Source organism: Lutra lutra, chromosome 5 (assembly GCF_902655055.1).
Source record: "Lutra lutra chromosome 5, mLutLut1.2, whole genome shotgun sequence".
NCBI classification, from domain to species: Eukaryota; Metazoa; Chordata; class Mammalia; order Carnivora; family Mustelidae; genus Lutra; species Lutra lutra.
The window spans coordinates 116,656,873-116,671,640 of NC_062282.1; the positions used below are offsets into that span (position 1 = coordinate 116,656,873).

At 36.7% G+C, this 14,768-nt stretch overlaps 1 protein-coding gene across 3 annotated transcripts; it reads right to left on the minus strand.

Annotated features, from left to right (window-relative positions):
- Positions 1 to 236: 236 nt before the first annotated feature.
- Positions 237 to 14,445, minus strand: ARRDC3 (arrestin domain containing 3). 3 transcript variants are annotated; one of them, XM_047729537.1, is made up of 8 exons: positions 13,927 to 14,445; positions 9,924 to 10,005; positions 7,849 to 7,996; positions 6,729 to 6,831; positions 6,138 to 6,394; positions 5,649 to 5,811; positions 5,223 to 5,377; positions 237 to 3,007 (listed from the first exon to the last, which is right to left on the minus strand). In XM_047729537.1, the coding sequence occupies exons 1-8, from the start codon at positions 14,204 to 14,206 to the stop codon at positions 2,951 to 2,953; spliced, it is 1,245 nt and encodes a 414-aa protein (XP_047585493.1). In that variant the 5' UTR covers positions 14,207 to 14,445; the 3' UTR covers positions 237 to 2,950. The 3 variants fall into 3 exon arrangements, with proteins under 3 accessions (XP_047585493.1, XP_047585495.1, XP_047585494.1); XM_047729539.1 differs by lacking the exon at positions 7,849 to 7,996 and having other exon boundaries at positions 13,927 to 13,969; XM_047729538.1 differs by lacking the exon at positions 237 to 3,007 and having other exon boundaries at positions 5,223 to 5,415.
- Positions 14,446 to 14,768: the final 323 nt, after the last annotated feature.

Sequence of the window (14,768 nt, forward strand, 5' to 3'; positions counted from 1 at the left end):
TTATAGAATGAACTTACAGACAATTCATCTAAAACAGCATCTAAAAATTTGATGAATTATTATGCCATGATAATTAGTATTAAAAATTCCTTTAAGGCTTCAGTAATTCCCTTTGGTGGCTTGAAGCAATTCCTACCCAGATTGGCTTAAAAATAGAGTTTAACTGTAGTCCTAATAATGTTTGCATGTATGATGAGTTACTAACACGATCAAGATTCAATTAAGTCTCCCAACAATTTTACAAAAAAGAAAAAAAACAAAAAACACTTTATTTTCCACAAGGAAGAGCAATAGGAAAAATTAAATCATTTCCCACATATTGTTTTCTTAAAACAGAGCCTACAAGGACATATTCAGCACCAAATAAAACAGAAAAAAAAGAGAAATTACAAACAGCCATAGAATATAATCTATAAAGCAAACATTTAATATTGCACTTTGTTTTGCTAATGTTTTGGATTTTACTTTTCCTAATTGCAAAATCAGGACTATCTTGAATACTGGAATACAGCTGTGAACCTCACATCTTATGTCAGGAATTGACCAATATTAGGAAAAGAGTTAAAGTAATGCCTCTAAATAAGAAAAGTAAACACTTTAATGGGGTAAATAAAACTTTATTTGATAAAGTTTTATATATATTTAAAATTTAATCACATTTTGTGACCCAGTGCCAATTATCAGAATATTGGTCATTCTCACTTCATGTGTTATTTAAAATGAGTATATGGTGATAAGTATTCCAATGCTATGCATATCAACAATTGTTCCCTAGTCAGTTAGACATAAGAGAGAAAAGAAAAGGGATTTTCAGACAACCTCCCCCCCCAACAAAAATAAAACCACCAAATGCCCTTTATGCCAAATATTCCATTAGCTTCTTTTGAGGGGGACATTCACAAAATGATTTAACAACAATAAAAAAATATTTCACCCCCATTTCCTTATTATCTAGTATTAGTTTGCTACGGGAGCCCAAACCCTTTACTGAATCACTTAAAACGTGATTCATTTTTACGCTGGGCTTTCTTCACCCTGTCAGCATTTTTCAAACATGAATTGTCTTCCATGTTTTCTTAAAGGCCACTTATGGAAAAGCCTGTTTGTTTTGTATGAAGCTTTAAGACAGTATTTAACCAGGTCAAGCACCAAGCCAGAGTTACTATTATTTTCAGCCACTTTATTAACTGTGGGGTTAAATGGCAGATAGATGTAACACCCATTTCACACGTATGTTGCAACATCACAGATGCTGATTTTCATTAAAAACATCAGAGCTGAATTCCTTCTAAAATAAGACCATTAGTACACTTGGTACCTTGGAAAATGGTTTTTAAGTGTCATCATGAATGCTGGTATATTTGTTATGAGCCAACTGTAAATTATCTTTAATACAAACTATAATTTACTGATGTAGTTGGTCTTATCTATATATACTCAAAGTGAGTGGTTTCTCATGTTTAGCAAAATGTTCTTTAGATAATGGAAAAAATACTGTCACTAAAAAAACTCCACAAAAATAGAAAACAGTTCTCACTCCAGCACACATTCTAGTATTTGTAATTTTGTATACACTTTCAGAATAAACTTGGGTTTTCGAGCTCTGAGAAGTTGGGAGCAGGATAGGAAATGTATAAAGTAAGCTCTCTAGTCACAACCTGAATATATATATATATATATATATATATATATATATATATTCCTGCTCAGAAAACACTGCATCAGCAAAATGATTTCCAACATATGTGTTTTGGAGGTAATTAAGTAACTCTGTTATAAAAATAAATGCACTTTCTCCTCCTCTCCAGTGACTGGAAAATTTCCATACTCTTAAAATAATAAAAATAATAATTTTTAAGAGCAACAAGCCCTTAACTCTTTGCTGGTGCCTGCCATACTGCCTTTCTTTACTCCATTCTTAGCTCTGCTAGTTTCTTCTTTTATGTAATGATAAAAAGGGAATGTGGGTGGGTTATCACTTTTGTGTATGTCCCTTTTCCAAATTTCCCTCTCCAAAAAGCCAACCAACCAACCAACCAAACAAAAAAAAAGTAACTCAACAGTGCAACGAAACACAAATAGCATTCCAACAGTTTGGCAAGTGATGCGTTCACCTGAGATTAAGTGATTTTAGGCAGTCAGTAACAAAATGCTGCTTTGCTGTAATAGTAGAAAGGCAACAAATTCTTAAAAGAAACCAAGAAGGTATACAATCTTGACAAAGTCTCTTATTAGCTTCCTCCTCTTATCTCTTTTCCCACATATCTGTTGCGTATCTACTACAGTAGGCTGCAAAACATACAGCAAGAAGGATTGGCTTGAAGGCATTTGATGTTTGTAAATAAATCCACAATAGGATCCAAGCTGAAGAGGTGATACATGGTCAGCCTAGTAGGACATTTCTGAGCATGTGCATACGCAGGTAAAGTCCAGGCTATATTAAATTAAAAAAAAAAAAGTCAGTGCGTTTTTTTTCATGTTAAAGTTTTTTCAAAGCTTTCTTTTGTTCCTTGCTGTGCTGACCACAAACAAGTTTTTAAACAGTATCAAGAGTCTGGCATAAATGGAAAAAAAAAAAAAGCTGTAGTGACATCAGAACTGCACAATGTAAGCATTGAGCATGTGCAAATTTTCAAATCAAAAGAAGGAAATCATCCCTCTTTACAACGTGGTGTCTTGACACGTATGACCATAGGCTAAGAAGACTGCTCTTAAGTATGTGCCTGTTTTAAAGGAGAAAAGCTTAGATCTTCAAGCATGTTGGAACAGTCCCAGAATGTTGCTGTAGGCTTCTAAAGCATGATCACTGGTTGTTTCATGTATTTGCCATTTTTCTGGGCAAAAGCAATTCCACTTCCTCTGAAAACGTGTCTCCAAGATACTTCTCTGTCCTCAGCTGGGAAGAGATACAGTTCGGAACCCACATCAACTTGATTTAACCATTGTTCCTTCAACGAGAGGGGCAGGATGGTCTATCATCTGCTGACTGATCAGGATTTGGATCAATCTAAAAAGAAGAGTTAAAAAAAAATTACAAAGTTATCTGATAAAGTCTAGTAAAAATGCAGCAATGACTAACATTCTAAGTACTACTGAGGAATTGAGTCAGAACATACACAGCATGTGGGAAGGGAGAAAAGGATACAAATATTATCTATAAAGTGCCTGATATTTAATTACAAAATTAATAAAAAAAATTTTTTTTAAGATTTTATTTATTTATTTGACAGATAGAGATCTCAAGTAGGCAGAGAGGCAGGCACAGAGAGAGGAGGAAGCAGGCTCCCTGCTGAGCAGAGAGCCCGATGTGGGGCTCGATCCCAGAACTCTGAGATCATGACCTGAGCCGAAGGCAGAAGCTTAACCCACTGAGCCACCCAGGTGCCCCTGAAATTAGTAAAATTTTTAAAGGTATGCCCATACAGTGTTTTATTCAGCAGTCAGTAGACTGCTTAAGACTCTAAATACAAAGTGGAGAACAATTTCATAGTAATGATCTCCTTTTGTCCCTTTTCATCCTTTTACAAAAAAAGTCAACTCTTTTCTAGGCTTTGGGAAGGATGCAGTTGTGTGAACAGTGTTTTTGGTGGTTATCTGAAGTAATAACCTATGGATGTTAAACACTAGAGAAGGCCTAAGAAAACTGTGTATCAAGAAATAGCAATGCTAAACCCAGAATGCTCTAGAGTCTGCCTACCTTCTCTATGACTAGAGAGACTTTAATATGCACATACATTTAAGCAAAATTAATATATTTCAGTTGATTCTCAGGTAGAGAATGAGCACAGGAAGGCAAATGGTTGGCTTTAAAATATTTCTTTTACTAAACATCTTTTGGGTAAGACCCATTTTTATTTCCATTTAAATGTAGCATACATTTAGGTATGAACATTTAAGTTCTATGAGTGCCTCACAGAACTTTAGGTAAAACATGTTTTTGAAGGAAAAGAAGCAAGTAACTTTTCTTTTAATGACTTAAGAGAAAAACACTTTAATGCAGTCTAGAACTTATTCCCCTTCTATGTGACTGACTATTAACTGAATCACATTCTGAACCAATTTAGGATTTTAGAAATTTTTAATTCTCTTAATTATCTTTAGTTCACTTTAAAAGGTGGTAGTAGAATTTTGCCACAAATTGCTTTAAAGTGGATAACGGAGATTGTCTTTCTTTTAAAATGCCTGTTGTAAAGGCAGAAAGTCTCAGATCAAATCAGAAATTACGGACTTAAGATAGAAACATCAGCATAAAAATGTAACAAAATCTGTAGCAAGTGGGAGAACTTTTAGCACATAAGGACAAATTCTGTGAAACAACAGGGGGATAGTATGGCTAATTAAGAATTTGCAAGAACAAATTCTAAATATCCTATAATCAACAAATAAAGTGATCTTCTATTAACCACATCGGGAGGAAAATGGACTCTTCTAGCCATGATCTTAAAGGGGGAAAAGCAACAATTTTTTGCAGAGTGAAGCAATCCCACTTAGGTCTTATTTGGGAGTAAATATTTCATTGTTAAATAGTTAATCTGTGATAACCAAAAAGGGTAAGGCTAATTCTAGTGATTTACAAAATTACTTAGCATTATATTGGTATCAGTGCCAACTTTAAAGCCCTGCACAACATATATTAAGATGTATTCTGAAGAACTTCAATCACCTTCCCAGGGAAGCCTTTCCTGATTTCCAGGGCCTAATGAACTACTCTTCAAATGAACTGTGTGCATTTCTATCGTTATGGAATATTTTGCTTCTAAATTTGTTCTTCGCATCAGTCTGTGAGCTTCTCGCAAGAAGAGCCATGTTTTATTCACGTAATGCTTAGTGGTCATCAACATGAGATGAATAAAATAATCAGTGTAGAAATGTTTGTATAACCTGTTTTGCAAATATGTTATTTTCCCCTATGACTGGGAATGTTAAAATATGCAAGAATTAAATTGGAAAAGGATGATAAATAAGAGAAATTCTAGCTACTTTAGTTCATGCATGTAAAATGCCACTCCTATTGATGCTTTAAAATATGAATTAATCCTTTAACAGGCATTTTGTAAGCATGATATTAAATCATTATCCCTACTTCCCCAATAATGTAAGAATCCTAATTATATTTTTCTATTAATATAATGATAATCAAAACCTAACTGTATTTTTTTAAAAAGTCTGTAATGCTGTTTCCCAGGAGAGTCAGCCCATTTCAGACTTGAGCTAGTGCTTACCTCTGAATAAAGAGGTGGAGGCAAGAACCGAAACTCCTGGATATATGCAAACAGTGGTCCTTGAAGGGCTCTCTCAAAGTCATCACAAGCACTCACGGGTGCAAGATTATTCCGCCTTTGTTCCTCTGTTACCACTTCTGCATAGCTGGGTGGTGCTGAAGGAAAAAGATACACGCAATTCGAACACCATGTTCTTATGCATGTCAAAATACACAGAATAGTAGGTATTAAAAAGGAATGTCAAGATAAAAATAGTAATTGTTTTGTGATTAAAACTAGGGGGATACAGGCTTTAAATCTAATATTAGGGACACATCTACTTTCTACACATATAGACAAAAGTTTAATCATAAGATATTAAAGGCAAAATTATGTTCTTCAAAATAATAATAAGAGAATAGGCTTAAACATGCATTATCAAATTACCTTCAGGTCTTTCACGTAGAGATAAACCAAGCCAGTTCATATTCATGCTACACTGACTGCTTACACTTGAGGTTCTGCTACCAAATGGATGTAGAGGAATGGTACCAATGACAAGTGGCAAATTAAGAAATAAATCCATAGCTCCAGGAATATCCACATATACCTAAACATTGAAAGGAGATGGTAGGTTTAGTATTACAAGCATTATTTCTTTCTTTAAAAACTGATAACCCAACTTTAATGTTATCTTAGGCCTTCATTTACTTACATATACATAGAATATTAAAAAAAAAGTTCCATCACTACGTGTAGTACTATATGTAGTAGTTTACATGTGAGATAAAATTAGTAATTGTAATTCAAATTAAAGGTTTACATGTATTTGTATATATGATATATAGAATACAAAAACCAAATCCTAGAGTAAAGATAATGACTTACTTACTATCATGACTTTAATACTTAACAAACCCTTAAATCTATACCTACCATTAGTGAATATTCCACACGAATTATGCTACAGTCGAGGATAGAAGGAGAAACTGGTGGAATTTTCAGCAACTTTCCATTCCATGTATCTGTCTTTCCAGATGATAAGGATTCCCCACGTAAATTAGCCACAAGCTGTTTTACTTCCTTCATTTTCCCTTTGGCATAGAAGGCCTGTGTTTGGTAAATGGCTGCCTTTGGCACTACCATTCGGGAAGAGCAGTTCTCAATCTCAGCAAATATCTGAATTGATTCACCTAGAGGGAAAAAATATGTATCTACTGTTAAACAAAAACAACCAAACCTCCAAAAATGTAGATTCTTAAGCCAAAGTCTGAAAGGTCAATGGACTACATGGATGAAAAACAGTCCCAAAAGTGGCAAGAAACTTAGAATTATAAAAATGAACAACAACTCATGTTTAGTAGCTGTTTAAGAACAGATATTACATTCACATTTATGAAAGAAAACTGGGTTATTCTTACCAAGAATATCATATTATATGTGCATTTAGTAGAAATACTAAATACTTAATACACAAAAGCTGAGTGAAGAAAGATCGTTTTCTGTGGGAGTCCATCTCATACATACCTGGGGTATAGCCCTTCCTTTCGATTTTGGCACTTAAGGATATTGGGCCTGAGGTACAGAACCAGCAACAGAGAGTCTTTTCTTTTGTGCCTGCTTGGGGTGACTGTAAGAAATAAATTAGAGAAAAAGGTCAATGCACAAATTAAGACAGTATTACACAATGTTTTAAAATAAGACCCTAAATTTTTGGAGAATTAAAATTAAAAAGTGTTGTTTTTTTCCAGGTGTATTCAGATATACTTTTAAAAAACTAATCAATGGCTTCTGAATTATACAATTATTTTCATCTTTATATATATTCTCCATCCAATTAAAAAAGGGTAGAGAGCTTAACAACATATCCAATAAACACAGTTTTAGCTCATACTATTTACAAATAAAGTAATTAAAAACAAACCAACCAACCAATCAAACAAACAAAAAAACCCTTTCCACATTCCACTTCAACTGCCTTAAAAAAAAAAAGGCAGCTTGGAAAGCAACTTGGTTACAATCCCAAATGTTAACATCTTTCTTTGAGAATATAAAAATCAGTTATGTGAAAAAAGGAAAACTCTCATTTTTAAGATTCTTATTTGCTTAAAGATGTTATCATTTGTTTAGACCAAATAAAATTTTTAAAGTCAAATTTGAATATTGTGAAAAAATGCAATTAAAAAGGATTTTTTTAAAAATATGATTGATTTTTCATGAAAGTGACAATCTCCCCATCACTTGACAACTATCCCTATATTGGAATATGCAATGCAGTCCAAGGTTTAGATTATGATCTTTCAATGGTAAGTGATACTGTCTTATAATAATTGATACTACTGTTCCTTTTCCACTGAAATTATCCAGGGAACAAATCTATTTTTTGTTATTCTTTTAACTTCTGAGTGAGATTTATTTTGTACCATATGCTGTTTTTACTTTTAAAGTTTTCTTAAAGTTATTATAATATCAGAAAATATGAGCATATTCTTCACTAATTTGTGTGCTCTTGACTCTGTTTTTAAAAATAGTATTTATGGAATTTAAAATCACTCTTGTAAAAGTATAGAGACTGCATAGTTTAGGTGATTATTCTTTAGTATTTATATGCCAAAAACGAAGAATGAAGAATTCAGTCAGTTCTTACCAGTAATGAAGGAGTGTTGATATCTATATGCTCAAAGACTGTAAATTCCTTCTTTAATTTTACTGGTAGAAGCCAAGGCCTGTGCAATTCGGCTTTCACCCAATAGCGCACACTGCCATGTCGGCCTTCGAATGAGGTAGCAAGTGGTCTGTGCAGAATATAAATTCAATATATTAATTTTATACCTCTTTTTAAGAATTATACAGTTGGTCAGCATAGAAGTGTTTACTATATTCCACTGCTTATATATCAATGAGGTAGCAAACAGAATAATTTCTAAAGGGATAAGTCATTGGGGAAAAAAAAAATCTTCTGTTTTCCAAAAAACAATAGCTAACACTAAAGTATTATAGAAATTTTGCTTTAAAAAGCCAGAAGAATACAATCCCTTTAAACTAAGAAGAGGCTGCTTTTAACGCTGGTGGCAAAATTATGAAAGTCTGGAAATCAATTCTTGAAATCAAAAATTTAATTTAAAAACAAAGTTAAGAATGGTTTTAGTATTTCTTTTTTTTTTTTTAAGATTTTATTTATTTATTTGACAGAGATCACAAATAGGCAGAGAGGCAGGCAGAGAGAGGGGTGGGGGGAAGCAGGCTCCCTGCAGAGCAGAGAGCCCAATGTGGGGCTTGATCCCAGGACTCTGGGATCATGACCTGAGCCGAAGGCAGAGGCTTAACCCACTGAGCCACCCAGGTACCCCGGTTTTAATATTTCTATTGAGAAAGTTTACACACTGGCTTAGGAATTCTCTCTCTTTTTTTATAGTAAGATCTAGAGAATATCTAAAAGAGTTGTTTTAATTTCAAAATTTCACCTTTTACAAAGTCTACTGAAAATCTAAAAAAGCTGTGTTTCCATTTCCTAGTTTTCTCATGTTCTCTTTTTTGGCCATGTTTTCTAACTGTACAGGCTTAATAAGAGAAAGAACAATTCTGTTAATCTCTATCAAGGGAATCAGAACTGGTTTTCACCTCTTCCAGATTTCATTAATTGTGGAAGGTTTTACTGCAGTGAGTTTAGTCTCTTTCATAATTTCACTAGCAAAATGCCCAGTGTTCAGTTATTTACAAGGTAAAGTGCTAGCTTAGATTAGCATGAAAAGTAGTGGGATTTTTACAGGTTTTTTTTTTTTTTTTTTTTTTTTGCATTTTTAGACTCCTGCATTAACGTGTATAGCATGGAGAAATGAAATGTAGTATTTATGTAAGTCTTCCAGAGTCTATTTTAAGTGACTTTGGTTGATAAACTAGTCAGACCCAATATTAGCAATATATTCACAGACTTACAGTATTTCTCTTAAAGCAGATTAGGGCACTACGTTTAGAATGACGTTAAATAATATGGTAAATAGAATACTCTGAAAAATATCATTTATGAATTTATCTGCATAGTAACAATTCAAGTACTACAATTAACAGAGATACTAAGAAAATTTGGCGGGGAGGGAATAATGGCTTCAAAGATCTATTTTTACATTAAGAACAAACCACTTTCCTTTTTCCTTACTATATTCCATGCCTTATATTCAATTATCTGATAGGTGTTTCCTTTTAAATCCAGGTCATAGAATCAGTTGTCTTTGCACAGAATTTACTAAATTCATTAACAAAAGATCATTATAAAGTTAGATTATTCCTAATTATGTTTATCTTTTTACATTACTGCTGTGGGTTAGCATTAGCAGAAAAGATAGATAAAAGACTGGATTTTTATAAATTACTGAGTTAAGAGTTTTGTTAAGTTCTAAATTTCCACTAATGTCAACTGATGATAAAATAGCAAGTGCTTACATTCTGACTAGCACCTTCCAATTCACTCAGGGTACATGAAATACTATTTAAGTTTTAAAGACCTCACAGATTTTGAGACAGCGTACTAAGAATTGAGCTTTGCTTTCTATAATTCTGCCAGGCTATATTAAAAAGCAGCTTCTTTTTCAGTGTATTGTTTTCCTCTAGCAACATTCAGTGATGAAAAGGGTTTTTTTAAAAACTAAAAATATTTAAATTTAGAATAATTTTAATTAAAAGAATGGAGGTTTATGAAAAATGCCTGTTACTCATAATACTTACGTCTGTGGAAGCTCGAAGCTGAATGCATATTCATGCCTTCCTGAATGAATAGTGTTGAAGCCTTCTTCTGAATTATCATCATCTAAAACAAACAAAGAAAACAAAAGACTTGATATTAAACCTTTACACACTCTCCCTGGTGGCAGTACTCTAAAGGTACTCCTATAATAATTAAGGCCACAAGCTTTGGAGTCTGAGAGATCTTAATTCTAACTTTTGTCACTTCCTCTGTGTGAGTTACTACAAATTCCAACTCTTCTGTTGCCTCATCTGTAAGATGGGGATAATCAATACTTATGCCCTTAAAGGCAGTTTTTTTTTTAAATGGTAAATGACCCAAACTGTAAAGCATTTGTGTCTAACATAGTAGATGCTCAACCAGAGTCAGAGCTCAAGTCTCTAAGAGGTTATCTTTGTCTCCAATGGCTTACTTAAAAATTTATCATAAGACTATATATAGATTAAAATTTGTGCAAACCTTTCAAGTCTGTCAGTTTTGATGCAGATGACATGTTACAACTTAAAACCATTAGAAAACTTCGTCAAATGCTTAAGTTAAAAAAAAAAGGAAGTGATATTTAAATGTCAGTTTGAGAGCTAAAAATAAAAATTCTTTATCGAACCTAAAATGTTCACACTAAGTTTGTCCTAGCAACAGCTAAAAATCCACACATAAAAATATATCTTACGATTTAAAAGGTTCCTGCTTACTGGGAAACAACACTGTTCCACATCCTTGAAAAATGAACTCTAATTAGGCTGTTCCCAATTGCTAGGAGAATGACCTTTCATTTTATAACCAATTTTCTTTAGGCCAAATATTTTTTAAATTTCTCCAAAATATATACATATTTAACGAAAATGTCGGAGAGGATTCTGAATTCTTAAATTGACTTTTAGTTTAGCTGAGTAGTGTAATTACATACACGTCTTTACTGATGTAGTCTTTCAGTGTAGAAGCCAGCATTAGCCATGAGTGTAGATGAAATTGGTATTACCATTTAACTTTCTTTCACCAAAGTATTGAAGGGACACAACGTGATGCTTCCGTTACATCAAAAGAGAAAAGGGGGGGAAAAGCGTGTATCTGCGGGTACTTTTATTCAGAAACCATGTTAAATCCCTTTTATCTCAATGCTGTTTTTCCTCGCCCCCTGTGCAAATCCTCTGAACGAATTTCAGCACCGAAAACCGGTGAGTTGGGGGCCATTTAAATTCGCTCCCCTCGAAGGCGTCCGAAGTTTGCCTCCCTCTCCTTTTCGTCCCTTCTCGCTTCCTTTTTGTGCCAGCTCAGCACTCTCATTGAGGCGAGCGGCGGCGGCCGCGCCGTGGTAAACAAGTGCCGGGCTGTCAATCAAGAACTAGACCGGAGCAGGAGAGGACCGGCCTAAACCGGCGCGAGCAGATCCCAGCCGGCCCGCCCGCGCGCCGCCGCCCGCGCGCTCCGCTATACATACGGCATACGTCGCGCGGCGCTCGCGCTCGCGTTCGCGCAGCCTAGCCTGCTGGACAGGGGGCGGGGCGATGGCACCGCGGCGCTTCCGCTTTACACGCCCCAGCCGGTGACCGGTTCTATCTGGCTCGGGCCACCCTGACACCTTTACAGTTGCGGAGAGGGAAACTGGGGCGGGGAGGGGGGGAGGAAGGCCAGGGTGGCAGTGTTTCTGGGAAACAATGGGGAGGGGGTCAGAGGATACTCGCTGAGGCCTCTCCACGAGCTTTCAGTGTCAGTATCACTTTTCCTTCTTCGGGCCAGCCTTTATGGTCTGTTCCCAGGTCAAATCAAGGTAGCCGGTCTGGTGACTACACACGTCAGGAAACTCGCTTTCTTTCAACTAAGAGGCAATGAACGCCTCCAGACGCCACCTGACCTCTTCCACCCGAAAATCAGGAAAATGGGGTCCCGCTAACCCTGCGTCCCCAAGTTCCTTCTGAATAGATTTGTCAGTTAAAGTTACGCCCAGGGGCCATTCGGCACCTGCGAGGCCAGCAGGAGCTTCTCCCCATCTACTCTGCAGAAACCCGAGATCACTTCTTTTGGGGCGCCAAGCAGGAAGGTGAGGGGCGACAACATTCTGTGACAGGAGCCACGACGCCTCCAGAAACTGCGGGAGGGACGCGGGTAGGGGCGGGGGCAGCCACTCTGGAGGGACCTTTACCGGCGCACGCCGGTTCCAAGCCTCGCCCCAACCGGCGCGAGCCCACTCTCCCCACCCGCCCGCGCCCAATCCAATCAGAGCCTGGCATCGCCTTAGCAACAGGCTAACAAACGCGGCTCCGCCTATCGCCGGGCACCCGGGGCGGGGTCTCAGTTACCAGGCTAGTTTGAGAGGTCCCACTTTTTAAGTCATTGAAACTATTCCAGCTAAGAGCTTGTCCACGCTTTGCAGGGGTAGAGGGGCATCTCGTGGGGTCCGGGGTACATAGTTTTGTTTACGAAGAAATCCTGGAACAACTAATGAAATTGTGTTTGTCCCCGTAAGTCATTATATATATATTCTACTTTTACTCCATTGCAAGCCTCAACTCCCTCAAAACCTTTGTTTCTTATCCATTTTATAAAAAGCTGCAATGTTCAGAAAGGTTCAAAGACAAACTCGTGTCTGCTTTCCAAAAAATACCAAGGCTGTCATTCGGCATTTGCATCTTACCAGTGTTACTGCTTGTAAATACTAAAAATTATTTCAGAATGCAGATTACCTATGTGTAACTGTGAAATCCCAACTGAAGAAGTAATTTCATCTTAATATTTTAAAAAAATGATTACATGCGGTAACTCAAAGCATCCTTCATTTCGACACTTGTCTTAGTTCCATTTGCACTTCCTCAGGGATGTGTATTTTTTTAATATAAAAAAAGGTTAAAGACGTGCTGTACTTTCTGAAAAATCTTAACATTTGAACTAAATACTGCATTAAAAAGGAGAAGCATAAAATTACATAACCAGTTTTAACATTATATTCTTCTTGGGCTAGGAATTAAGTCATCGCCACCACCTGACGCGTGTAACCAATCTGCTGAGAGCAGAACAAGCGCCCCTCCTCACCACCCCCCAGAACTGGTCCGAAACAGGATTGAACCGCTTCTAACAAAGGGTGGAAACTTAGAAAAACAAGCTTAGAGTCTCCTATATTTCCACAATGTAACCATTTAAACAATAGATTGGAAATCTCAGGACCTTTTCTCGCTTTGACAACCGTTTATCTCCCTTTTCCAACCCAAAATCAAATCCAATGTACCGAATACTTTTCAATTCCATTTGACTGGCACGGGTTTCATTGAATGCACGTTCCAAAGTTAGGCATCATACTCGGAAAAGAAAATTACTGACCCGAAATGGTTTCTAAAACTGATTTGAAACCTATCATAATGATAGATACTGTCCTTTAAGATAGAGAATGCTTGATGTAAATTTATAAAAGGATCTGGAGAGAATAGGGAAAAAACACGTGGGGTGTTGATACCATATGTCAAAATAAGCCACAGAAATCCTTTATCAAAGAACAATGATGAATTCCTTACACTATTTTGCGTGTCAATATTAAAAATGAAAAGCACCTACTAATCCACTTAAATGTTATTCCATTTCTTCACTGACGCTTAGTTTTTAAAATCTACCGTTGCACACTGCAAGGAAAAAATCGAATACTGGACTGCAGATTTTAGCATTTCATTTGAAAACTTATTAATAAAATCACTGAATGGGATTTAAGTAGAATTTACAAATAAGGTAGAAAGGTATTGCAAGTGCGTATGGAACAAACCAAGCCGGGTATAGAGGTAGTTGAATTAAGTGCAGTTTGCAGTCACTTTGCAGATGCCTGCATGCATTACGGTTTAAGACACGATTAATGTCAAGGAGAACCCAAATCTTCCAACTTTGCTAATCTTTAACTGCTAAGTGTTATGCCAGGAGCTGAATTACATTAATTCAGAAAAACTGAAAAGGTACTCTCCCAAAGGAAAAAAGGTCTAATGACTTCTGAATAATATAAAAACTTACCTCTTTCGTGTCCAATTAAGATGTCTTTATGGTTGAAATATTCTACTTCTTCAGTGTAATTCTGTGTATAGGCAGTATTGGAGCCGGCATTTCTTGATTCGGTCCAGCGTACTTTCGCATGTCCTCTTGCATGAATTTTAAGAGATTTCACTCTGATTTCCCCGGTAACTTCTAAATTCACCCTTCCTGAGACTGTATCCCCACTAGAATACACAGGGACATTGCTGTCATTAAGACAGTCAAAGCTTATTGTCAAACTCTTCACCTTTCCCAGCACCATGTTTATAACAAAATCTATAAAAATATAATGTAAGACAAAAAAGTCGAGATCACATATAAAACGTGATCTTCACCTAACACTGATCGATGTCTTTGCCGTGCAAAAAGCTTGCAGGCAAGATCAGTGATTCTTTACAAATAGTTCATTGAGATTTCTTAAAAAGTCAGGGCAGCAGAGAGGCTGCTGCTCCACGATCCTGCTAGTCTCAGTGGTCTCCTTACAAAGACGGGCGGCTGGAGGCTGCCAGCTCACTTTAAGAGCAGCTTTGTGAAAAACAACCCCACTGCGCATGCGCACGCCGCGGCTGCTGTCCGCCCTCTCCGCGCGTCCCCTCCCGCGCCTGGCTCGCTCCCTCGCTCGCTCGCGGGTACAGTAGGTGTACAGCTAAGGGAAGAAGACACTGGGGCTGTCGGGAGGCTGAACCTGACTTCTCTTCATTCTGGGCTCTTATTGGTAGGCAGGCTACCGTAAACCCTCGACGTGCTATCTGGAGCCCCTTCTTACCGAGCACACTCTAATAGAGAATGAAAGAGTGGGGGCACTGGGGGACAAGGGCTGGGTG

Excerpts from the sequence above, each read along its gene's own strand:
- ARRDC3 (XM_047729537.1), bottom strand. The coding sequence starts at position 14,206 with ATGGTGCTGGGAAAGGTGAAGAGTTTGACAATAAGCTTTGACTGTCTT. Across the intron at positions 5,812-6,137 it reads GTGTGGAATATTCACTAATG|GTATATGTGGATATTCCTGG; the intron begins GTAGGTATAGAT and ends TTCAATGTTTAG. Across the intron at positions 3,008-5,222 it reads CTCCACCTCTTTATTCAGAG|ATTGATCCAAATCCTGATCA; the intron begins GTAAGCACTAGC and ends TCTTCTTTTTAG.